This window comes from Archocentrus centrarchus, unplaced genomic scaffold (assembly GCF_007364275.1).
Source record: "Archocentrus centrarchus isolate MPI-CPG fArcCen1 unplaced genomic scaffold, fArcCen1 scaffold_26_ctg1, whole genome shotgun sequence".
Taxonomy (NCBI): domain Eukaryota; kingdom Metazoa; phylum Chordata; class Actinopteri; order Cichliformes; family Cichlidae; genus Archocentrus; species Archocentrus centrarchus.
The window spans coordinates 6,538,762-6,563,698 of record NW_022060256.1 but is presented as its reverse complement, the minus strand read 5'-3'; the positions used below and the strand labels follow the sequence as shown (position 1 = coordinate 6,563,698).

At 42.1% G+C, this 24,937-nt stretch overlaps 3 protein-coding genes across 5 annotated transcripts in view; 1 reads left to right on the top strand and 2 right to left on the bottom strand.

Annotated features, from left to right (window-relative positions):
* The window catches only part of rusc2 (RUN and SH3 domain containing 2), a 40,001-nt gene extending 32,074 nt beyond the window's left edge, over positions 1–7,927 (top strand). For 2 of the 3 annotated variants that reach the window (XM_030723456.1, XM_030723454.1), the window contains 6 exons: positions 912–1,086; positions 2,453–2,558; positions 3,724–3,770; positions 3,896–4,967; positions 5,261–5,431; positions 5,543–7,927. In XM_030723456.1, the coding sequence (XP_030579316.1) occupies positions 912–1,086; positions 2,453–2,558; positions 3,724–3,770; positions 3,896–4,967; positions 5,261–5,431; positions 5,543–5,750 (1,779 nt within the window). In that variant the 3' untranslated portion in view covers positions 5,751–7,927. The remainder of the gene's footprint in view (positions 1–911; positions 1,087–2,452; positions 2,559–3,723; positions 3,771–3,895; positions 4,968–5,260; positions 5,432–5,542) is intronic. The other variant, XR_004019407.1, reaches the window with a different exon arrangement.
* Positions 7,928–12,746: 4,819 nt separating this feature from the next.
* On the bottom strand, positions 12,747–15,880 carry ccl19a.1 (chemokine (C-C motif) ligand 19a, tandem duplicate 1). Its single transcript, XM_030723629.1, has 4 exons — positions 15,735–15,880; positions 14,598–14,721; positions 14,372–14,486; positions 12,747–13,161 (listed from the first exon to the last, which is right to left on the bottom strand). Exons 1-4 carry the CDS (start codon positions 15,784–15,786, stop codon positions 13,129–13,131), a joined length of 324 nt encoding a protein of 107 aa, XP_030579489.1. The 5' UTR covers positions 15,787–15,880; the 3' UTR covers positions 12,747–13,128.
* Positions 15,881–20,927: 5,047 nt separating this feature from the next.
* LOC115775920 (C-C motif chemokine 20-like) lies at positions 20,928–22,232 on the bottom strand. Its single transcript, XM_030723441.1, has 4 exons — positions 22,099–22,232; positions 21,782–21,896; positions 21,526–21,639; positions 20,928–21,429 (listed from the first exon to the last, which is right to left on the bottom strand). The coding sequence occupies exons 1-3, from the start codon at positions 22,157–22,159 to the stop codon at positions 21,531–21,533; spliced, it is 285 nt and encodes a 94-aa protein (XP_030579301.1). The 5' UTR covers positions 22,160–22,232; the 3' UTR covers positions 20,928–21,429; positions 21,526–21,530.
* Positions 22,233–24,937: the final 2,705 nt, after the last annotated feature.

The following is a 24,937-nucleotide window of genomic DNA, read 5'->3' as shown; positions in this document are numbered from 1 at the left end:
CAAATGTTATGTAATACTTTATTTGTATGTACATTTTTATTCTGTATTAGTGTCTTTAGGACGGCCATGAAAATGAGTCGCTGCGTCTGAAACAGCTGTCAGTTCAGTAAATTCAGAGTGAAAGTCGTTACACAGCAGACGTGTTACGAATCTTTCGGATGCAAACTTGTCGTGTCACCTACATACACATACATAAAGTGATGATGTAATGAGATCCTGATGTTTCTAAACGAGAAGGAAGAAACAGATTCAATTCATAAGAAAGCAGCAGCAGGGAGAGTTTGATGGTTTGATCCCCGAGCTGAAGCTGCGTCACGGCCGCTTTCACGCGTATTTCAGGATATCGGGACAGTTTGAGCTCTTGTTGGCAGAGTTGGGATCACATCTGAGGAGGCAGAGAAGTAAATTTAGAGAGCCGACTGACCTGGAGCAGCATGTTAGCTGTGTGTGTCTGAGGTAAAATAGTATATTTTACTGTTCCCACATCCCGGTATCTTCAGTGTATCTGCGCATTTTGAGCTATAAGCACACACGTTGTGGAATGCAGCGCTCTGATTGTCAGATCTGCTTATTCACTTGCAAAAGTCAGAAAAATTTAACTTGATCCAAAAAAAAAATGCTGTAAGTACATCCTGTGAAATGACGCGGTCGGTGTGAACGGCTGCATTAAGAACAGGCGAGTCCGGTGTGTAACGGCCTTTAGGATGATGGTTTGGAGAGCACCAAGTTAGACTTTGTTACCCACGGCGAGGTAATCTCTTAAATCTGAGGATGCAGCCTCAAAGTCAGCACACCTGTCTTCATCACTTCTCAAAGAAGTTTGTGCATCAATCCACAAACATCTACTGTTTATTTTTACAGTATGTATAATATTACCACACGCAACCACATTTTCTCTCCACCCCTACCAGGCAAAGCTCGGGAACAGCTGGGTGAGTCCCAACGTGGGTCACCTGATCCTGAAGTACCTGTGTCCGGCCCTGCGCGATGTGCTGCAGGACGGTCTGAAGGCCTACGTGCTGGACTTGATCATCGGACAGCGCCGCTGTCAGCCCTGGAGCCTCGTGGAGGCCTCCACACAGCTGGGTGAGGACATCAAAAGATGATTTTTGCATGAAGTTATTTTGTTTCCAGAGCTTCACATTTTCTAATAATCAATTATCAGCATTATTATTGATCCACTGACAGTAATGCTGACCCTGCACCAGCAAATCTCTGAACACAACAAGCAGTTTCTAAAACCCCTCAGATGCTGAAATAAAAACGTTAGATATTAAAATTGAATCTATTATTTTCCATTGACAAGTGGTGAAGCAGTGAGCTGTTGAACTAAACTAATAGAATGTTAATATAGCAACAAACACCTTTGGAGTAATAGTGTAACAGCAGCGACTGAAGCCACAAGCTTCTTTGTTATTATAATAATAATAATAATAATAATAAACTTCATTTATATAGCACCTTTCAAAACAAAGTGACTCCACAAGATGAGTTAGGAATCAAATAATAAAATGTCAGAGAAGAAGATGAAGAAGGTGAGACAGCGTTAGGCGGGAGAATACTAGCAGCACAAGGAATAAAGAAAAACAGGTAAATTTTAAGGAAATATATAAAAAAAAATCTACTTAATTAAAAAATGATTGCTAGGAATAGATGATGAAACAGTTAGAACACAGAAATAACTCACAGTGGAGACCCAGGAAAGGCCTGCATATAGTGAGACTGTTCCAGAGAACGGGCGCCCTGACAGGAAACGCCCGGTCACCCTTCGTCCTCAGCCGTTATGGTTGGATCGGCGGTCCAGCTCCACGTGCACGTGGGACGTGTCAGCGTTCGTCCTTGAAACTTCAGGCCCTCCTTGTGTTTATAGCATAAGTAAAACTTCCCACAGCACACTGCAGAGCCGGCATTAGCAGGATTCAGGTGATGCAGGGCAGAAAGAAATCAGCTCCTTACTTGACTGTAGAAATTCTAACCAAAGAGCCAGAACGGCTTCGATCATAATCTGAGCACCAAACTAAAAATGAAAACATTTTAGTTAACTTGTGTAGAAATAAAAAGTAGACTTTAGACTAGCTAAATCGATATTATGCACTCAGAAGATGTATTAAAATATTAAAGATATGCAGTTAATGTCACGACTGAGTCAGTGGCCTTCACATGTGTACGTGTTGCAATACCAAATCTGAACTTATTACATCTGGCACATCTGGCCCTTTTAATATGACTAAAAACTAAAACTAATAAAAGCCGCTGGCTTGTTTTGGTCTGAGATTCTGGTGCTCGTGCTAACGTGTACAGATTCTTTAATAAAAGAGAGGTCGGGGTTTATGTCACACCTTTATTTATTTATTTATACTTGGAAATGAAGCAGAATAAAAATAGGGGTGTGGGTAGAAACACTTTGTGGTGTATGCAGGTAGCAGTGAAGTCTGCGTTGTTTTCCCTTCAGGCCCGTCCACACGTGTTCTCCACAGCCTGTTCTCAAAGGTGAGCCAGTACTCGGAGCTCACGAGCCACAGCATGAGACTGAACGCCTTCATCTTCGGCCTGCTCAAGTAAGTCGTTTTATTCTAGCGCTGACTTCATTCTCATTTTACGTTCTGAGCCTGGAGCTCACGTTACTGCGTACATCTGTGAAATCTAAGGCGATCCAACACGACAGCTCTGCCACGAGTTGATTTAGTGACTCGCTGCAAAAAAAGGTGATATTTCAACTTTAGGTTTATTATTGAGGGCCATGGTGCTGCTGTGCTGAACTGCATCACATTTAAAAGTGTTACTAATATTTTTCCCCGTTAAGGATGATAATGGTGTTGATGCACAACTCTGCAATCAGTTGTGCACTAAGAGGAGTTTTCCAAAATTATGCGCATTGTGTGTCAAACAGATGGTTTTAATGTATTTCCTTTTGGAGAAAACAATTGAAAATCTATTAAGTAATTTAATATCCTGCATTGTTTACATTAATGACTTATTGTCTTTTTTTTTTCTGGTACATTCCTGCATATCTTGGTGTGTTACTACTGCCCCCTGTTGGTCAGTGCTGTAGTTACAGTTGTGTATTGGCTGTGTGTAAAGCATAAATATCTGCAGGAAACCTATAAGCTGAAGCTGTAGGAGTGAGGTGTAATCAGTGTAATAAGATTGTTTTCACCTAATTGCAGTTATTTGTCTCCAGCACAGCAAAATATGTGATGTGAGCTCACACACAAATAGAGTAGCATTGCATACCTCACAGGTCTTATTTGCCTAATACTGGCCTTCATCGTCTGACTCAAACACAGTGTTTTAGCTCTTCCCCCTTTAAGGCCACTCTTTTTGTACTCTCCCAGCCTTCATCTTATTGGCTGCACCTCCTAAGCAGAAGGTTTGAACATCAGGTGGGCGGGGCTTCTGGGCTATGTGAAGTGCCTGTTGGAGATAAATACAGAGCCAAGAGTGAAAAAAACTGTGCAAAGAGCATTCAGAAGCTACAAGATTTACGCTTACATACAGTGACCCCATTAGTTGAAACTTTGGCTATGTTTAATATGCACGCCCACTAGTGTAACTTTATATGTATATGATAAGGAAAATAAGGAAAAGTATGATCGGTCCCCTTTAAAACCATGCCAGAACTGAGTGATAGTCAGTTTTGGGTGTAATAACTGAATATTTTCTGAGGGAAAGGTAATGCTTTTGCATTACTGCAGTTTTTAAATGATTGTCTTTTTATTTCAGCCTGAAATCTTTGGAGTTCTGGTTCAATCACCTGTACACACATGAAGGTAAGACGACGGTAACTGCGTCTGTGCGACTCGATCTAAATCAGCCACCTGAAGTAGTCGTAGTTGAGTGTTTGCTTCCTCTGCGTCTTGTTCTAAGGAGCTCTCTTTTGTTTTACTTTCCTCAGATATTATAGCAGCATACTACAGCCCATGGGGTTTCCTTCCCCTGTCACAGGGGCCATGCCAGCCTCTCTTTGAGGAGCTCCTTCTCCTGCTGCAGCCTCTGTCACTGCTCCCCTTTGACCTGGACCTGCTGTTTGAACCGCATCTCCTCCAAAAGGGACAGGAGCAGCTGCGTCGCAAGGAGCAGCTCTGCTCTGCAGGCCAGAGCGTTGACCAGTCGAGCTGCTCCACCTTCCAGCTCATGAGGGGGTGGAGCAACACTGTCAGCGAAATGGTCAAGGACTCGAGTGCAGAGGTGAAGAAAGAGAAGGCAGGGCTGAGGCGAGAAGGAACATGGCCAAGGATGGAAGGAGTTGGGTTGAGAAGAGAGGTGTCAGGGGGGAGATCGATGTTGAGGAGAGAGGGGGTTACAGCTGAGAGCATGACAGCCAGGCCTGATAGCAGAGGGACAGTGAAGGAAGTAGGGTTTGCACATCTCTGGAAGGAGAGGGGGGTTGAAGGGCAGAGGGTGAAAGGTGTAGGGCAGGAGAGCCATGGAGAATGTGAAGATATACCGGAGAAGGACAAGAGGAAGGAAAAAGACAGAGTTCCTGCAGACGAAGGACGTCAGCGGCAAGACAGACAGGCCGGCTGGTGGTACCAGCTCATGCAGTCCTCCCAGGTCTACATCGATCAGTCCACAGAGGGGTCAAAGTTTGTTAAGACTGAGAAGAGAAAGAAGTCATCGGAGAGACGACAGGGCCAGCTACCACCCACGAGAGAGGGTGTGGTGGAGGGAGCGGAGGCCAGCCAAGAAGGTGAGGGTGAGAAGACGAACAGCAGTAGCTTGAGCAGAGAGCCATGTGGATCCAGGGGGCGGCCTTCGTGGATGGGCAGCCCCCCAGAGTCTGTTCTCAATCAGGAGAAAGAGACCAACCCTCTGGAGGTTACAGGGACCGGACCCCACGCTGGAACCCAGGCGGAGAGCCCCTCACAGGGGCAGAGTCTGCGCTGGGGCCGGCTCTTTGGCTCTAGTGTTGGTTCTCCCTCAAGAGCAGAGGGAGCTGAACAGAAGGCAAAAGCCCAAAAGACCAGGTGAGCAAAGTCGGTCCATTCATTTCTTTCTTTAGTTATGATTTGAGCGCAGCCCGTTAAGACTTCAACCAAGAACAGTTTTACTAATAAATATCATCTGTGTATCCTAATCTGAAACAACAAAGAGATCTCCTCCCTCATGGGTAACATTAACAGCTCTTTAGAAGTTCCTTTCTTTGAGTGCTATTCACAGATTAAAGATGTCACAAAATATGAACGTCAGACCTGTTTTAGGTCTTTGCATGAAGAAAATTTGGACTAACTTTATCGTAATGTATCCATGTTTGTCTTAGACCTCCGTCGGGCTGGCTTGGCTTGGATCGGTCTGTTCTTGACCTTGTAGCACTGACCATTGCAGCAGGCAGTGGGAAGAAGGCGGAGCTTCCTGCCACACCAACTCGCACCCAAAGTACAGCTCCACCAATGTCGACTCACCCAACTGAAGCCAAACTACAGTCTCCCTGGTAAGAACAGCCTATAAATATTGCAGCTGATGCATCGGTCCAGTCAATGAATGAATATGAATAGTTTCGGATCAGTTCTCCTCACCTTCGGTCTTTGTCTTCATCTCTCAGTGAAGTACGAGCACTGTGCCACCACATTGCCACCGAGCCCGGACAGCTGAGCTTCAACAAGGGCGACATCCTGCGCGTTCTGAGCAAGGCCGACCCTGACTGGCTGCTCTGCTCCCTGGGCTCCACCCAGGGCTTGGTTCCAATCGTCTACGTCACCCTCAATAGCATGGAGGACAGCCAGGATGCCACTGGACTCGGGTACTGCTGAGCAAGAGAAAACTGTCCAAAAGATGAAGCCCAACAGACACAGAGGGTTTCCCTCCCGCACACGGACTGAACACACAAACTTGTTTTTGTCTGCACATTTGAACGATTCCTGAAAAAAATAACACAACGTTGTAGAAAAGCTGAAGAGTCTAAAGATACAGACAGAACTGTGAGGGAAGCATGCAGGCTCGATCACAAACTCACATCTGCTTCAAGGGTACGTCCAGACAAGTATGCATGCATACATCCAAAACCCCCCAAAAGATCAGAAACAGACCCAAAGACTCTCAAACGCTTCTTCCTCCGCGTCTCCTCCTAGCTTAGCTACGCGACGGTCCAGTCTGTATAGCCTCCATCTCTGATTTCACCAGAACGAGGAGGGGCGGCTCTCAGATGGTGATCTTTATGATAGGATATCCTGTACTCCATACCTGGCTGCGCTCCGCTGTACAGGTGCGCCACACTTTAAACATACTGCTCCAATTATCGCCCTCAGTCACATGACAGGTTGGTTTGATGTCCTGTTGCAAATTTAGTGCCGATATGATCTTTGCATTCATGTAGAAATGAGTGAATCTTTGCTTTTTTGGTAAGGTTGATATAAATGCAAGAGCTAACTTTTGGATACATGTTCTGTGATTCAGCATATTTTTATTATTATAATGAGACGGTGGAGATCTGCACATTTCGTGTTTGTGTCAGCAGCTGTTCAGCCATTCAGAGTGAAAAGAGAGCAGAAGGAAAATCTTCCTTTTCTTTTATTCCTCTGTTTTATTTGATCTCTGTTCGTCTGAGCGTGACAGCTGGATGAGGTGGTGGTTAACACGGTTGACTTGCATGAAACCTCTTGGAAATCTTATCCTTTTCCTTACAGTCCTGTTCCGCGTCTCCTCCCGCTCACTCTTACTCTCACATCCAAGAAGACTTGACGACATGTGAGGACGGCGGGGCTGAGCTTGTGGTGACACAGCCCGATTTATTGGTATATACTGTAAATGCATAAGTGACTTAAATGTCTGATAAGTTATATTTATTTACTGATCTGAGGGAAGCATCTGCACGGATGCTTGCAGAAAGCAGGGATGTCAAATGAAAGCAAAGCATCACTGAAAATGGGGATGATGGGATTTTTGCTCCAGCCTGGAAGTTTGTTTCGAGTTTTTGCATTTTGAACAGGGTGAAAACTCAATTATGCCTTAAAGTGCTTAAGGGAAAAAAAGAGGCACCTGTCCAGCTTTTTGTCCTGACACTATATTCTGTAAATGTCTTACGTGACATTTCCCCGAGGTTTGTGTCTGCAGTACGGTGAAGAAATGGAGACCTGTGGCGATAATTTTGATGTCTAAAGGGAAACCCCAGCCCGGTCTGTAACGGAGGCTCTGTCATGTTCAGGTGTAAAATGTGGCCTTAGGTTCAAAATGAGTTGATGAAGTAAAATTCTGACTGTATACTGTAAACCTGGATGGGTGTTAAATGTATACAGATGGCCAGTCTGGAAAATTACACATTATAAAGAGGTAAAAATTAATGTACATTTATTAAATAAATGAATGCTTGTGTATTTTTTGAAAAACTTGCATAGGATGTAATTTCACCGTTTCAGTTTTCCATTACATTATTGTATAGTTTTTATTTTTATGTATGATTTTTTTTTTTTTAACATTTAATTCCAACAAAATGATTAACATTTCATCCAACTGTAAATATATTTAAACCCCTCCAGAATGAAGTTGTATGTATGAATATTATTAAAAGTTTCAGTGCGTTTTATGTTCAAAGCAGAAAGCAAGTATAAGCTTCAGTTTCACTGCTAACCAACCTGCTGACTGTACGGTTTGCTGTTCATTGACATCCCGTTCAGAGTTCACGCGGGACCGGCAGAAATAAACACACAGTAATTAAAACAGAGGGGGCGAGGGGGGGTCCGAGTCAAAGGCAGGCTTCTCTTGTGAGTTGAGCATTTAATTAGCTGGGATGTCGTGCATTAAAATGCTGCACGTGCAGGAGTGGCAGAACAGAGACGGAAAGAAAGGAGTGACCTTTGTTTCTCTCTGCGTCCTCTCTCCTGGGCTGCCTGTAAATACCTTCAGCATCAGTGACACTGCTCTTCTCTCTGTGTCCAGGCTATATGATGTGTACGTATGACCTTATCAAACTACTATGGATGTTAAATAACAAAGTGCTCATGTGATCACAAACTCATGTGGCTCCTGTGTCTTTCTTCCTTTACATATAAATCACCTTTGAAGAGATTTTCTACCCCAGAGCTTTGTGGATTTACGGGCAGCATCCAGCCTTTCACTCATGCTGAAAGCACTCCCTCCAACACCTGCTTCACTTATCAGTGCACATCTGTCCTGCCCCAGCCATGGGCGTGCTGAGTAACTGTTCCCATTTTAGCTTTATGTTTTTCTCAGTAAAATTTAAGTGAATGAAACTCGACGTCTGTCAGGCACATTATTATTATTATTGAGGGTGCAAGTTGTGCTGTATGCTGACCTGCTTATGATGCATGATTGGTTTACAGTCATGAACTCCATGCAGCCTGTGAAAACTGCATCAATAAAAGCAGAAATTTTGTCAGTTTGCTGGTCTGGAGCCTTCGGTTGTGTCCTAACACAACATCCCATCAAATTCAGCCCAAGGTCAGAACATCTCAGACTCCACAGGCCTCAGTTAGCATGTTAAATGTTAAAGTTTATGACAGTCCACAATGCACAGCGACACATCTGACAGCATGTCGGCACAAACACCTCATACCAGCAGTCAGCGCGGTGGTGGAGGGCTGATGATGTGGGCTTGTTTTGCAGCCAGGGGACCTGTGCACCCTCAGCATGAGATCCTCAGTATACCAAAGTATCCTAGAGACAAATATGAGGCCATCTCCAACAGAATGGCTGAAAAAGCAAAGAATCAAAGTGCTGCAGTCAAAGTCCAGACCTCACCCTGACTGAAATGCTGTGGTGGGACTGTAAGAGAGCTGTGTGTGAACAAATGCCTGCAAACTTCAATGAACTGAGGCAACACTGGAAAGAATGATGTGAGAGGCTCGTAAAGGCACAAACAGTAATTACTTCCAGTTATTGCTGCCAGAGGTGTGTTTTTCAACAGTGTGTAGATCTGAAGTAGATTTAAGAGAGAAATCTTTATCTTATCGTTCCACCTGCAGCACGCTCTGCCACCAGAGGGGGATGTTGTCTTTTGTAAAGCTTGATACTCAAGCAGCTCTGAGCCACTTGTGCACGAACTCATGTTCAAAGATGCAATTGATGGACTAGTGTCAAAAACAGAGAACACTGAATGTGCTGATACACAGTACCTAAAATAGGTGACCAAATAATTAGCTTCAGGATTGTATGTGTTTCTGTGAGGCACTGATTGTCACATATATTTACAGGAGGAGGGGTTATAGATAACAATATACCTGTTTAATCTAACCACACTTCAGCACCTAGACCCACCTGTGGGTTTATTACGATGAAGGAATTTACAAAAAATGCTGCAGACGTTTAAAATTTGCACAATAATTTTGCATAAAATGTTGCAGAAACAGTTTTTGAAGGTTAATGGGTGGTGTCATATTGCCTCAAACAGCAACAACACTTACAGATAATTCTGTGTACATTATACTTAATATAGTTTAATTAGATTTTTTTTTTAAACCTGAAAGTTACTTATAATCATTTAGACAGGGTCAATTTAGGACAACTCTTGAGTCAGCATAAAGCGTTCAAAAGCCAGGAAGGGTAATTTAACACCAGCTGAGAGTGCTGAGAGTATTTGGCTGCCATCTGTCAGTCAGATGTGCTGACAGATAAAAAGCAGTAATCGTGCTCTTGAAAGCCATACATCATCATATGTAACCTAATCCAAATAATCCAGATGAGTCACCTGGTGGTGTGAGAATTTTTATAGATGTAAATCTGTCTCAATCACAGAGCAGGTCTGACTTAAACATACACTAAATAACCAATGATATGTTTAGCCCCCGGTGATAGGAACTGTCAGTTTGGTGTGGAAGAATTTAACTTAGAAGCTCTGACTTCACTGAGCAGTCGCTGCAGGCAGGACTGCGTCTATCAGTGCTGCTCTCTTTCTAATGTTTGACCTAACTAAGTAAGTATGATATCCATCAATACAATGTCATTCTATTTAATTTATATTTATAAAATTTTATTACCAATTACAGACTCCACTCTCTACAGTGGGTTACTAAAAGAGTTATTAACAAAAGCATTCATATCATGAATGCCCACATACTTCATTCAGCTAGAAGCAAATCCTGGAGTTAAGTGGACTAGGTCATGAATACTGTCTTATCAGCACTGGTGCTGACCAGTTTCAGAACCGTAAGCATATATCCAGGAATGGGAAGATTATCTGCCAACTAATATCAGCTGTTAATGTGATGTGCTCTGAAAGGTTCACAATGTTAAACAAACCAGACGAGAGACAAAACCTGAAAAAACTGAGAAAGGCAGAGGAGTTAGGTCAGGCACATTTCCAGTGCTTAAACTACATGCATCACTGTGTTACATGTTAAAGGGGATTTAAAACAGATCAAATCCAAATCCACTGCTGTTAGTCCTCAAAATCTGTTTGTTAATATTGGTGTAAATTTTCAGGCCAATAACAGCTCAGCTGAAGCTGCAAGCAGAGCAGTGAGTTTAAAACTTTAACAAACCAGCTCGCAGTCAGGCAACTTGCTTTGGACATATTACTCACATTTGGGAGAAGATGTCATTCATTTCCAGGGTGCTAGTTTAGCTGAGATGGAGAGCAGGCGCCCATAAATGCAGCAGCCAGGTTTGAGTCTGACCTATGACCTCTCTCTCCCTCTCCTTCCCATCTACTCTTCACTGCTGCTCTCCAACAAAGAAAAAAAAAGCATTAAAATACAGTTAGTGGGGTTCGATTAACTGGTGATTGTAAACTGCCCATGGGTGTGGATGGTTGTCTGTCTCTGTGTTAGCCCTGTGACAGGCTGGTGTAGAGTGTACACCCTCCCCCATGCTTGCAGACACACTGTCTGAGATGACACAGTGTCTCTTATTTGTGTCACAGTTCCTCTTTAATGATAACCGCAAAGACGTAGATTAGATTCCCCTAAAAAGTGAAGACGTCTTTTCCACAGAACTCCGTGAACTGAGTTGACTTTCATATTATTCATATGCGTCTGTCATAACTCAGCAGCCTGAGGTGTTTGGTAACATAAGGCACTGCAATGGCTGTTGTGATATGTGTGATGGTGGGATTATCACTGATGTGGAACAAGGATCTGTAATGAAATTTGAATTAAGAAGGTGTTGTAACAATTTTGGCACATTCGCTATAGATGTGAACCTCATCCAAAAGCCAGAATTGTGAAATATAATCCTTTATTTTTTCTAAGTGTGATGAAGGAAAACAAAGGCCTTTTACTCATCAGATTACACTTTACCAAGATAAGTAAATTATCAGATGTCTTCCTGGTACTTCCTCATAATTTCACTCCAGATTTATCAGCCTCTGATTTCTCACTCTCTAAAGTTACCTCACAGTTTCCGTGTTATACAAAACCCAAATAATGGCTTATGTTCTTAGTTTGTGAAGGCTTTATGCAACTATGAAAGAGAAGTTGAGCAAGCTCGCAGCAGCTGGTGACTCAGCAGAGAATAAGCAGCTACAAAAGTTCTCATGAGCTGGACTTGGTGGATCTTTTCCAACATTGTTTTCTGCTGGAATCTACGACATCACTCACAAGCAGTGAGGCCAGAGAAGCTGGTTAAAATCTGTGAGTAATAATGACATTTGAGGAAACTGACTTTTTAAGCCAAAAATTAAAACCTAAATTAATGCAGCCACTGAAACTGAAACTATGAGTAAAGCAATAGATTAGGTGGGTGTTAGGTTCATCAAAACTAAGGGAGCCATAACATCTTTGGGGCTCTTTAAAGAAGAGCCTGTGAGGCTTTGCACAGGGCGCAGCAGGCCCCACAGCTAAATGCCCTTATCTATAAAAACTTCAGATGTTCACCATGTTCACTTTGCCAGTTTAGTCCAAATACAGTCCAAATAAATGCGTAGTAGGTTAACTGGTGACTCTAAATTGGCTGTTGCTGTTAATGTGAGAGTGAATGATTGTCACTCTCTCTGTTTCAGCCCTGCAACAGCCTGACGACCTGTCCACTTTGACCTGTTCACCCTGTGGTGAGAGGTGGAGTCCCCTGGGATAGATTCCAGCCCTGCCACAACTAAATGGATGGATATGTACTTTAATAAACCACGAAACACCTTAATTTATGGTGTGTTCACAGCAGTTATGATAAAGCATTTCAATTATAGAAATCCTCTAAAGAAACTGTCGTGGCTGTGAATGGTTATCTGTCTCTCTGCGTAGCCCTGCAACAGACTGGCAACCTGTCCAGGGCGTAGCCCACCTGGCAGCTGGGATAGGCTCCAGCATCCCCACAACCCTGAACTGGACAAGCAGAAGAAAATGAACGGGCAAAGATAACCTGAGTAAATACAAAGTGCAGTTTTTAAAAGATGATTTCATTCATTAAGGGAAAAAAGCTTTTCAACCCTGCTCTGTGTGACAAAGTAACTGAAAATTAAATTCCTCCACAGAGGTCTCAAAGACTCATCGTTCTTTTTTTTTCTTTTTTGGCCACAGTGGCTTTTATTGGCAGTGGAGGGAGACAGGAAATGGGGGAAAGATACGTGGGAAAACTGGCAACAGGTCGGGACATGAACCTGCACCACCCACAACACAATGTGGCATTACCATGTGGTTGCCTGTTCCACGACTGAGCCACCCGGGCGCCCTCATTACCGCCATCCATCCATCCATTCACTTCTGCTTATCCTCATTACCTTTGTTATTATAATTTTTATTTTTGCCTGATAGCTTAGCTGCTAAGGATCGAAGCTTCTAAGTGATGGTCATTTACTCATTTACTCATTTTCAGTCTCAACAGAGAACAGAGTGTCATCGACAAAGAATCACAGGCATGACTGGGGTCAGGGGAAAAAACAGGCTTTATTTTGAAAAGATCAACACTCAAATACATTCAAATGAACCAAACTGCTTCTTCCTGAGTTCTAAAATGAGCTGGTTACTTAACAAATATTTACTTTTTCCACATATTTCATAAACCTTTTCCTTAAAAAACAAAACACAGAGAATAAAAAAATATAAAATTCCTTCAAGATATTTAATTTCAAATTAGATCAATCTTAGCTACAGAAAAGTAAAAAATAAGACATTGTTTAGTAAAAAGAAAAATCGCTGGTTATTTCACATTGATCTCACAGTCTTCACTATTCATGTTATGGTTGATCCCCTCGCTGCTGTGGAGCCACCGTCGCTGCTCTGGCTGAAGGCGCTGAAGTCGGATTCACTCGGGCTTCACTCCAGTGCAGCGTTTGTGCTGTAGAAACCAAAGTCGTTATTTTCACCACAGCTTTAACTTCCTGCTCCCAAAAATAGACTTTCGTCAAGCATGAATGCTAATAATACACTAACAGGGAATCCTGTGTAATCTGAGTGCAAGACCGGAAAAGTGATTCTGCTCTTGTATCAACTTGTGATTTCTAAGATAAAAATTTCATGGGTCACCAACAAAGATCTGCAACGTTTGGTTTCATGTTTCACGTGGCATCTTCCAGGTTGCGATTTTTTTAAAGTGTTAAGAACCATGAGCGCTCTGAGACAACACAATGTTCGATTATTACCAGCACGTGCAAACAGCGTGTGGTTGAAGGTGAGTGGCGAAGAGTGCTTTGATGTTGGTACAACCTCACGACTAGTAGCAGGATTTGTGGTTCAACAGTTCATTGATCTCAACCCACTTGAAATTAAATGAGGCTTGAAGCAGGTGGATGTGTTGGTTAAAATTTAGTAAAAAAAAAAAACAGTCCCACGTGTGACTGCGAACCAGTCTCCCGGCTGAAAGCGAGGTGTGTTCAGTAATGTAAAAAAGTCAGGGGAAAAGACTCCAATGGAGATGTCAGAAGCAAGATTAATAAACAAAAGCCAAGAAAAACAAAAAACATTAGCCCGAGACAGCAGAAGGAGGATAAAGTGAAGGTCGAGCAGGAGATAAAACAGCAGAGACCGGATTGCATCCACAATGAGCTGATTGCACACAGCTGGAAACAGCTGAACGCAGGTGAAATGAATGTGGGACAGGAAAATACAAAGAAGGGAAAATGAAAGAAGGAAAGTAACCAGAGACAAACCAAAAACAGGAAGTAAGAACGAGGGAAGACGAGGAAGCTAACATTTTACAGACACAGAAAGTCCATGTGAGGACGTTGGTGGTGTAATATGCAGATGATGTGTTCGCAGGAAAACTGTGGTTTGTGTTTCCACTTCTTTCAAACTCACACAGTTTGATTTTGAAGTTTCATTTCAGACCCATATGAAAATTTACTGTGAGGGCTTGTTCTGTCTGTGAGAGTGGTATCAATGTTTTAGCGCTCAGCAGGAAAAAAAACTGCAGCCGACGTTCCTAAAACGTTGAACTACTCCTTTAAATCAGTAACAGCTAACGAGCAGTGCAGACTCCTTTTAAAGCTCTCCATTTTTTGAGTGTTATATGTTATTTGCTGCATTTAAAGAGTTTAAGTTGAAGGTACCTGGTAGTTGGCTTTCTTGCAGAATTTCCTGAGGTGGTCCACATGGTGCATCAGATCTTGGGCCCACTTCTCATCACTGGGAGCACACATTGTCCTGCCACCTCTGGCCACAAAACTGCAAGAACCGCAAATCACTCAAGTCAAGGTGAGCCCGCCATAGCAGCGTGTCTGCATGTCCTGATCTACCAGTTAGACAAATCATCTACTGCACATCATCAGAACTTACACTATGGCATTAAATGGGCAGCCTTGTCCGCCGACCTGGACACGGTAGTTCGCAACAACAGATTTTGGGATCTCTCTTGTTGAGAGCTGCAAGCAGCAGTCAGTGGGCACCTGTGCCAGGGTCGCTGAAAGACAAAGAAGACCGTTTCAGCAAAAAGGGACTCTCCAAAACCAGAATTACTGCAATTAAATACACTTTGAGTTACTGTAAGACAAAGCTGATAAAAGTGCATAAAAAAATCACTACCAATCACTGAACTGAATGAACTTTTATTCAGAAGCACAGGTTTTATATTCTGTCTCTGTGGTCATGTGTATGAGCGTGAAGGATGAGGTGGGGCCGGTTCAGCCCATTAAAACCTGAGATCTGAGGTTTTACAAAGGAAAACAATTTGGCCATTATATTTTTAAAAAAGTATTAGGTTACACAGCAGGCTTGTTTGCAGAGGTTCGTGTGCAGCTTGAGAGTTCTGTAGCTGTAAGCTGTGATTGATGCCCCTTTTTGTTGGCATCAGTTCAGCTTAAATGCACTTTGTTCTTTATATCATTTCTTTTGTACACTTGATGCTTTGCAGGAAAAGCTTGTTGATGAGCCCTCAGAGTGACACACTGGCCACACTCTCCCATGGGCATGGCACTTTTTGTCACTCGACAGGGATTTTCCACACTTATATTTTAGCTTTCACCTGCGACACAGTGCGAAACAAAGAGAGGGGAATACCACCGCCACACCTTACGAAAGGTAAACTAATTTAGTGTTTACCTTTGCACTGATAAGCAGTGCTTATAGCATATTTCTACTTTAGTTTTCACATTTACTTAATACTCTGCTTATTCTGTTACTGCGTTTTTACAGCATCTCATCCTCATCTCGTGGTACACTTTTTTTGTGCAGCTCTTAATAATGATGCTTTAATGATTCACTTGGAATCAGAAAAAACTGTATTTAAAAAGCAAAGTGAAGAGCTGCAGAAGCACAGACATACATTTAGACTTGCTGCTTCCATTTCCAGTCATTAAAAAAAAAAGTCACATCTCTTTAAGCTTGATGAAGCAGTCTGACAATGACATTTCATTTTCTGCCTGAGAATGAAGCTCACATATTTTCAGTCTGTGAGGATAACTGATAGAAACTCACCTGAGCAGTAACAAGCGATGAAAAGGATGGAGAGGAAGAGTTTGGCAGCCATGTCTGGTCTAGCAAGAAGAGTCGTCTCTTGGCTTCTCTGGAGGCAGATTGGCTGATGAAGAGCCTGTTCTTCCTTTCAGTACCTTTTGTGCCAAAGGAAGTGAGGGGACTGCTGCTGCAGCACTCCTTATATAGCATCTGAGTGCATGTTTTGACTTTCACTTTTCATCAGCTCAGCTACTCTTTCCTCTTCTACTTTTTCTATTTCATATCCCATCGATCTAAAAAAAAAAAAGTCCCTCTTTTGTACATCCTTAAAGATTCTCATAAGACCGCAGAGTTAATCTCATTTATGACAGAAGCAGAAGGGGAAATGAAGTCTTTATAAACACATCTTCTTGCACTGGATTAAGAGTAGATTAAAAATGACTGTAATCTGTTTATGAACAACTTCAGAATATTAAAGACAAACAAAAACAGCTTCTGCAGAGATATTAAAGTAACAAGAACAAATATAGTGCTGTTTAAAGTGCTCCAGTCGTATCGACTGGAAGTGATTGAAGGATTTTATAAACAAATACAAGGCGTTTAATCTGTATTGCTGTGCTAAATCTCAATTCTTGTCCGCCGCAAACAGATGGTGCTTGAACACACCAGAGCTGTGATCTTCATGGTATAATTACTGAAGTAAAATTGGGTGCAACTAAATAAAGCACGAGTTAAAGCAGAGCTATGAAGCCATTAACATGGTGTGTGCACAAGTAAAACAAAACCAGACATAAAACAAAACCTGAACTTTAAAGGGTTAAAAGTAAGGTAGAAGATCTAATTTACTCCTATTTATTTCCAAAAATGTTAGAGATGGAGCAGTTCCTGGATATGCCAGCTCAGAAATGACAAGCACCAAATGTTCTGAAGTCAAAGTAAACTTCCCAGCCACAGCAGGGCAGAGGTTTTACATGTGGGCAGATCTGGATGACTGTGTTAACCACAAACATGTAATCCTTCTTAATGAACATTTTGTGCCGTTCACACGGTCAGCCTGGTTGGGGCCGGTGGGGCCCAGTGGTCACTCATGGTGTTGTGACAACAAAACGTTTTACAGTGCTGATATGGTCCCGCTGTAAAATCTACAAACACTGATGCATGTGCACAAATGTGCTTTAAAACAACTGGGCCGCATGACACTGGGTCAGCCGTGTGAGTCAGTCTCCAGCGACTCTCGAGTTTAAATGCTGATTTCAAAGCAAATTCACAGGTAGAAACAAAACGCTGTGCTTCTGTCGTCAGTGGAGCTTGAAAACGGCGACTGGACCTCTTTAAGTTTTTCAAGATGTTTCAGCTCTTATCCAAGAGGCTTCTTCAGTTCTGAAAATTTCATTTTAAATTTGCACATGAGTTATGTGGGGTACTTAGTGGGACTGCACAGTAAAGGGCATTTGATGCCTTGCATCCTGAGCAGCTGACATCCATGGACTAAAACTCAGCCAGCCTTCAAAAAGATCTCCCTTTGAGAGAAAATCCAAGTCTATTTCTATGGTGCCAATTCACAACAACTGCCTCGATGTGCTTTACACTCACCAGACACTTTATTAGGTACACCTTGCTGGATACTGAGTACTGGGTTGGACCCACCTTTACCTTCAGAAGTGCCTTAATTCTGCATGTCACAGAACATTTCTCAGAGATTTTGGTCTACAGTGACATGATGGCGTCGCACAGATTTGTCGGCTGCATGATGCAGATCTCCTGTTCAGCCACATCTCAGAGATGCTCCGTGAGACTGAGATCTGTCGAGGCCATTTCAGTGGTCTGTGTGTGATTCCAAGTTGGATGTGAGTGTGAATGGATGTCTGTCCCTGTGTGTGTTAGCCCTGTGATGGACTGGGATAGGCTTCATGACCCTGAATTGAAGTATAATACCTTCAAGATCTTTTTAGGTATAGACTTGTCTAACTAGAAACAACTCAATCACAACCTGCCATCAGAAAAAGGACTTCCATTATTACGCCACTTTGCTCTACTTCCTTGTTCACTTATTCCCTCGTAAATGATAAACACCTCTGTGGAAGAGCATGTTTTCCAGTGAAAGAACATTTGCACGCAGTGTCTGTAAAGAGCAACTTTCTCTTCCCCACTTACTGTATTGAGGAAGCTGAAATAAGTGTGACAGACCGGTGACCTCTTTCTGTTGAATAGGAGCCTCTGTGAGCACCTAAATGCATCACCAGGAGCAAATGTTTGTCTTTTCACTTACACACGTGTCGCTGCAGCCGCTCCACACACAGTTTCATTTACTTGTAACCTGCTGGGTGGAAGTTTGCCTTATTGGGCATCTGTATTTACTGCCTTTGGACTTTCCCTGCTGAAGTAATTACAGGAACATAAAAAAAGTTGATAGGCTGGAAATATCGCCTCTGGCAGAATTCCATAAAGTAGTCCATGTGAAAGGACTCTGTTCAGCCAAGTGTGCTGGAAAAAGCTTCTCATTATGTATCTGCCACCTGTGCTGACAAGAGAGGGCTTGTTTTATCTTTTGCAAGGTGTCTTTGAAGACCTGCTTACCAGAATAGTTGATCTACAGTTACTGATGTGCTTACATGCAGAGTTAAACAAGTTCACAGTGATGCACACTGACTGCACAACATTTTTACCATTAAAATTCTTTTTGCCCACTTTTTGACACAAGTGGTTGATACTATACTGATATAATTTTTAATGTGGGGTTCAGTACATTTGAGCAACGGGCTAAAAATAAAGCGCTGCAGACTTGGCTGGCCTCCTGAACGCCCACTCTTTTACACTTCTGGTTTCATATGGGGCACTATCAAGACGTCCAGCACGAGTGGGCCCCACGCAGCCCATTCATTTATATTTAGCCAAGCCAAGCCAAGTTTATTTATAAAGCACTTTAAAAACAGCAACCACTGACCAAAGTGCTGTACATAAAACACAATTGGACAAGAGAAAATTAAAATTTACAAAGAAGATTTAAAGACAGAGGACATAATATTATTTTAGTGATATCACAGAACAATGAGCCACTTTACAGCATGAACCATTCTGATTTCGGGCATCAAGTGATCGCAGTTTCTTGTGATTCCAAGTCAGTGTCCAAGTTAAGCAGCAGTGTTCAACTCTTGGTGAACCTGTCGTGGCCTTTGAGGGAGCGATGTCAGAAACAACCCAACATGAATTGTGTTCCTGAAAATGAAGATGTGAGAGGAGAAACCAGCCAAGCTGCAGCCCATAACCCCAAACGAGCCTGAAAGGTGAAAGATGCTGAAACATGCAGACGCACCGACTCTGACCCGGTGACTCACACTGACCCATCGATGCGTTGTTAGTATGAAATTATCTCTTGGAACAGCTTTAAGATTTACTCAGTAAATAATTTGTCTGAATTTTTGTTTTGCCAAAACAATGTTGTTGGAGGCAAATTACACTTACAGCAAAGTTTGGAATAAGTGAAAGTGCACAGCTGAGCCTTTTGTTACAGGTTCGATAAGACTGGAGTGAAAGTCAACAGAAATTTGAAGGATGTAGTTTTGCCATGAAAGGCCATCTGTACCAGATCCACTGTGAGTAAATGCACTCCCCCAGGAGTGTATCATTTGGGGGTGGTCTGTAGCTTTACAAGTCGTGTATATTTTGGGAAACTCCACAGGATGCTGTGAAGTTTGATCTTTGGCTCAGAGGACAGTTTATACTGAGCACAGAGATTCTGTTATGAGCAGGTCAAAGGTCAAAATGAGTTGGAAGGGCTTCCTGTTTTCCGGCTCTTGAGATCCCAGCTTGTATTCTCATAAATGTGAGGGATTCTTACCGTCAGTCATTCATCACTTCCAGCATGCAGAGAGAAGCTGCAGAATTGAGTCTTTAGGCCAACTCCCTTTAAATGTTTTATAGTTCCAGAAACAGCTTCCTGGAAGTGTCATCATAAAAGATTTTCATTGAAGTAAATGGCTGTTATACCACCTTCAGAAACTGAAGACACAATAAAGCCAACCAGTGTAACAGGAACCATGGCGAAACAGAAAAGAGATGCATGTAAATAAAGTCATGAGCAGTTATTAAGTATCCTTAACCTCAGAGGAAGTAATCACTTTATCCACTCGTTATTTGCGTTAAACAACAACATTGGTTCGTCTCTGTAAACGTGTGCACATTTTAACGTGTCTGGTAGGAAACTGATTCAAAAATTTGGTTCAGATACCTCGCAAAGTACTCGAGGGATAAGACTGGTCTAGAACATGCTTGAAACTTTTGCCCTGAGCTGATCATCCAAGCATGAGGAAACCCAAAGTGCAAACAACAACTTTTCTGTTGGTGCATGTGAACAAAGTTTCTATGTAAGCAAAACCTTCCTCTCTGTTGTTAACAGCACACAGTCTCCTTTAATACTTTGATTGTGTATCCTTTGTTAAACTGCGTGTAAAACACAACAGATTTTAACCAAAGAGGAGTCAGAGACTCGTGTGAGTCCTCTGAGAAGAACACACCTCACAGGCCCTCATTTGGCAGCTTTGTTAAATGCTGCCTGCATGAATATGATTGTGCATACAAATGAAAGTTTTTGTGTATCTATTCCTGTCATCTGTGTGTGTGGGTGTGTGTGTGTGTCAGTCACCTGGCACCTGTACAGACACCATCAGTTACACATATCAGCAGGTATCATCACATCCTCAGCGGTGCAGTGAGGCGCTGCTGGCTACGCCCTGATCAGCTGCTCACGTTTACTCCATTCTGGTATTATTCTATTTTATTGTTTAGGCTTTTTAACTCTTTGATTTTTCTCCATTTAAATCATGTTAGTCACTTACTACAGCTTATTAATTGTACAAGTTATCCAGCATTACTTACAACTTTATTACAAATGCCTAAATGTTTTATCAGTGTGTCACCTGAAGCACTTTGAGCTGCACTAATGCTGTAACACTGTGTGCTCCACTGTTTTCTCTTTTTTTAAACTTTGTTTCTTTGTGTGTTGTTTTTATTTTAATATTTAATCCTGTTTGTATCTTTGTATTTTATTTTATTTTGTTCCCTGCACATTTATTCATGTCAACACGTTTTGATTTGTGTTTTTAAAGCACAAGCATTGCTTTGAAATGTTCCTTATAAACAAAGTAAAGCAATATTTCCCTGAATGACTTGTTACAGAAACAGAGGATGGAGTCATAAAAAAGACAGCAACTAGAATTTACAAAATAATGTCCAAGTTTATTTTAAGATCATAGTCATATACACAAGTCATCTCATCACATTTTGTACAAATTATCACAAAAACAGAAATGCAACCCGCTATTGTAGGGTCTTTGTCTTACAGTATGAAGCACCTTGAGGTGATTTGCTGCTGTATAAATCAAAGTATTTTCATTTACAGACACTTTAGACAGAAACCACAACAGGATTTTAATGCCACTCTCATTTCCAGGGCAAGCCCGGGCAAAACTTTCCATTTCTAGATCATTCATAACACAAAGAAAGAAAAGAGACGACTGCTCAGTCACCACAAATGAGAAGAAACACACACATAACTATATTTAGCTCGTGCCCAACGCATGGCAGCTTATACAGGATAACATCATAAATAAGGTGAAATGATGATTTCTCCATAATCTCTCTGCAGCACAACATCACCGTCACAGACTATGAAATGAGTCTCGATCCGTCTTTTCCCACAGTTTGTTCATCGCTGCGCCTGAGAAAAAGCAGGACGGTGTTTGATTAGTCAGTGCGTGGTGAATGCATTTTAAAAAGCAGATATGCTGCAGCTGGGAAATCACTTCTTTTTTACCTCATTTACTCCTGTGCTTGTTTTTTCTTGTTCACGATGTTAATGAGGTTTTTCACCCATGGTTTCTGGCTGGGGTGGAAGACACACAGAGTTCTGCCAGTGTTGGCAATAAACCTGAAAAAGCAGATGAGAATGAGACGTTAGAGGAGACCACAGGTAAACCAGGTGCTGGGATTATTTAGAAAAGGATGCATGCACAAACACACTCCCTATTTAATAAATATAAATGAGTGTTGAGCACATTTTTGACACTCACACAGTTGCACTTATTTCACAGCCTTTCCCAGCCTCCTGAATAATGTAGTCCACGATGTTTTTGGAGGGCAAACGCTTGTCAATCGCCTGCAAACAGCAGTCCGCTGCAATCTCACCTGCAGGGAGACATTACAAGAGCAGATTTGTAAGAACATGTAGAACAGGAAAGTCAGTTTAACAGGCAGATGGATTTACATGTAAAGGAAAAAAGAACTCAAGTGCACAAAAATTGTCTCAAATATCTTCTGCATTTAGCTTTAAAGGTGAGCAATCTCATGCAAACTGCCCCTGCTTCAGTATTTGCTCTCAGTGTCTTACCTGCTGCAAAGGAGAAGCAGAGGACACCCAGCAAGAGCAGAGCTGCAACTCGAGAGGCCATGTCTTCGTTTCTTCGTAGGTTTTGCCGCTGCTTGGCTGCTTGAGCGATTCTCTTCAGGAGTGAGGAGGCGATGCTGTGAGGATCAGAGGTACAGGTGTATTTATACAGGTGTGCAAGAGAAACTGAAAGTGTTCTCAGGGCTCATTGACTGGAAATGGGAGAAATTTGGCACAAAACTAGGAAATGCTGGCACGTGGCGGGACAATTACGGCTTAACTCCTCCTGACTTTTTGTTTTCTTGCCAAAAAACTTTACAAGCATTTATATTCCCACATGCTTCCCTGACTCAGGACTCAGCAGTTTTTTTCTTCTTTATGTTGTACCATAAAATTAGGTTCCAATCTCTGCAAACATTAAAAAAAAAGAAAAAAAAAAAAGACTTAATCATTTTGTAATCAAATGAATTGTGTTCTTAAAGGCTCACTCGTGTTTGGGAAAATACAAATTTACAGATTAACTTGCATCAGTCAGTGCATGTGTTTTCTGAGGGTCAGGGACAGGTCACAGACAACCAGTTGCCCCTACAGCCCGGTTAGAATCACCAGTTAACTTAAGACGTGTGCTTTTGAACTGCAGGAGGAACCTGGAGAGAACCAGCTCGGCACAGGGAGAACGTGCCAGTTTGACATGTCATGCATCTCTGACTGTGCTGCAGCATCATAACTGTCATCGATGCAGCTACACAATGCCATACATGTAGTAAGCACACACACACGGGTATACAAAGTTTGGATGTGGATTCAGTACATGACACAATATCAATACAATAAAATGGGAAGTCGTGTTTTTGTTTGTTTGTTTGTTTGTGTCCGGATTTTTACAGGTCATTTTAGTTCACAGGTGCTCAACAGTTTATTTTACATGTTTAGTGTTTTCATTCATAAAATTAGAAATCAGATGCTGTTTGGTTCTTTTGTAGTTTCATGAACTGCTGGAGACTCTATCACATCTGCACCTACAGACAAATGTGTGCTGTGGGAAGAAGTCTGCAGAAAACCCAGGAGGCACAGAGTCCCCCCACCCCCCAAGAAAGCTCAAACCTTCTGTTGAAGCAGCATGCTCATTTGTTCAACCATCAGTGTGCACAAAATGCACAAAATACTTTTTTATGTGTGCAGAGGGTCAAGTTGAGTTCAGGTTCAAAAATATCCAGAATATAATCTTCAAAGCAAAGAACTTCAAACATCAGCACAGGTCAGTGTGACGTCTCAGGCTGAACGGAGGCAGTGAACTTCCTTAAACTTATTTATTTAAACCTGAACTTTAAACGTTTGTGCAGATGATTACATGCAGATGGATCTGCAAATTCAAAGGCCTTGTTTGCTAATTCACTTTAGGGAATGACAGAAGGAAGTCAGCAGAGAGCAGAAGGCAAAAGCTTCCCAGTAATGAGCTGCAGGGGTGGATTTTAACAGGAGTGATACAAACGTGGAGCCTGTTTCTGGAATTGGAACTCAAATGTGAAGACTTTTTTTTTTTTGCATTTTTGGCCACAGCAGCTTTTACTGGCAGTGGAGAGAAACAGGAAATGGGGGAAAGATATAGGGAAGACACACGGGCAAGTTGGCGACGGGCCGGGACTCGAACCTGTGCCGCCCGCTCTGCAATGCGGCATGTGTATGTGGTCGCCGGCTTCACCGCTAAGCCACCCAGTGGTTTGGAAACCTGTACTATGAGTTTGTCTACACAAAGATATCAGTCTGCATTTCCAAGATAAACAGTGTCATAAAGCAGTTGTAAATATCTCATCTTAATCTCGTCTTTACACTATTAGCGCCGAGCTTTGGCCGTTGGGATCTATCTGTTCACTGTGTGGTTTGGGGATTTTTCAAGGAATGCATACGGGCAGCCCTTTATTGTGTTCTCCTCTGTTTGAGTGTTTATGCATGTGTGTGCATGCAGCCAGTCCCAGGGTTCATTGAGCTGCAGCCAAACCTTTCTCGCCACAAGAAGAAGTTTTTCCAGGAGTGATGCAACTTTTAAAAAACTGTGGGTGACCAGACATGTGAAGTTTAACTCGTTACACAGGAAGTAGTGTCTGATGTAGGCCAGTTTCCCCATTAATCCTAGACTACTTTTTTCCCACTGTCTCCACTAACCTCATGCAGTGGACCAAGATTATCCTAAAAGAACTGTGTAACATTTTGTGAATTAAATGTTACCTTTTTGAGAGAGATGAACAGATATTTTTCTCATGTCTGAAGTCACTATTCACTGTGTTTCTGCAACTTATTGCAAATGTTTACTCTTAGGCATCTGAGGCTGCCTTGGACACGTATTATATACACGAACAAATGAATGTTTGGAATAAGCAGCTCACACACTCCTGAAATAATAATAAATCCCATTTGAACCAATTATGAAAACACTGGGTTGCAAAATATGCGATAGAGGGTTAGTAGGCAGCAAAAAACTCTGTACAGTCTGCATAAATGCACCCATTATGTGTAGCCATAACACATTCACACCATATAAAATACTCTTTGGTTACAGTAAAGGCCTGGCAGAGGATTCAGTGTAAGAAATGCAGCATTTGGCAAAGTCCATGAGTTCTAGAGTTCAGGCAGTCTTTTACTGCAAATGATTTTATTCCAAGTATTAAACACAATCGTTATATTTAAAGTTATGTTATTTGGTCCAAGTACTTTCGAGCCACTAAAACTGAAGGACCATGTTTGAAAATGGCTGCACTTCCTAACCAGTGAATGCTATACTTGTGTTAAAGCCCTTTAATTAAAGCCAAACATGTGCACTTATTGAGAGTTTGCGTGCTGTGCT

What these genes read in the sequence shown, in the direction of transcription:
- ccl19a.1 (XM_030723629.1), bottom strand. Translation starts at nt 15,786, where the DNA reads ATGGCTGCCAAACTCTTCCTCTCCATCCTTTTCATCGCTTGTTACTGC. An exon ending in TGCCCATTTAATGCCATAGT is followed by an intron (nt 14,487 to 14,597) that starts GTAAGTTCTGAT and finishes CGGTTCTTGCAG; the next exon opens with TTTTGTGGCCAGAGGTGGCA. An exon ending in GCAAGAAAGCCAACTACCAG is followed by an intron (nt 13,162 to 14,371) that starts GTACCTTCAACT and finishes TGGTTTCTACAG; the next exon opens with CACAAACGCTGCACTGGAGT.
- LOC115775920 (XM_030723441.1), bottom strand. Translation starts at nt 22,159, where the DNA reads ATGGCCTCTCGAGTTGCAGCTCTGCTCTTGCTGGGTGTCCTCTGCTTC. An exon ending in CTGCTTCTCCTTTGCAGCAG is followed by an intron (nt 21,897 to 22,098) that starts GTAAGACACTGA and finishes GTCTCCCTGCAG; the next exon opens with GTGAGATTGCAGCGGACTGC. An exon ending in TGTGAAATAAGTGCAACTGT is followed by an intron (nt 21,640 to 21,781) that starts GTGAGTGTCAAA and finishes CTGCTTTTTCAG; the next exon opens with GTTTATTGCCAACACTGGCA.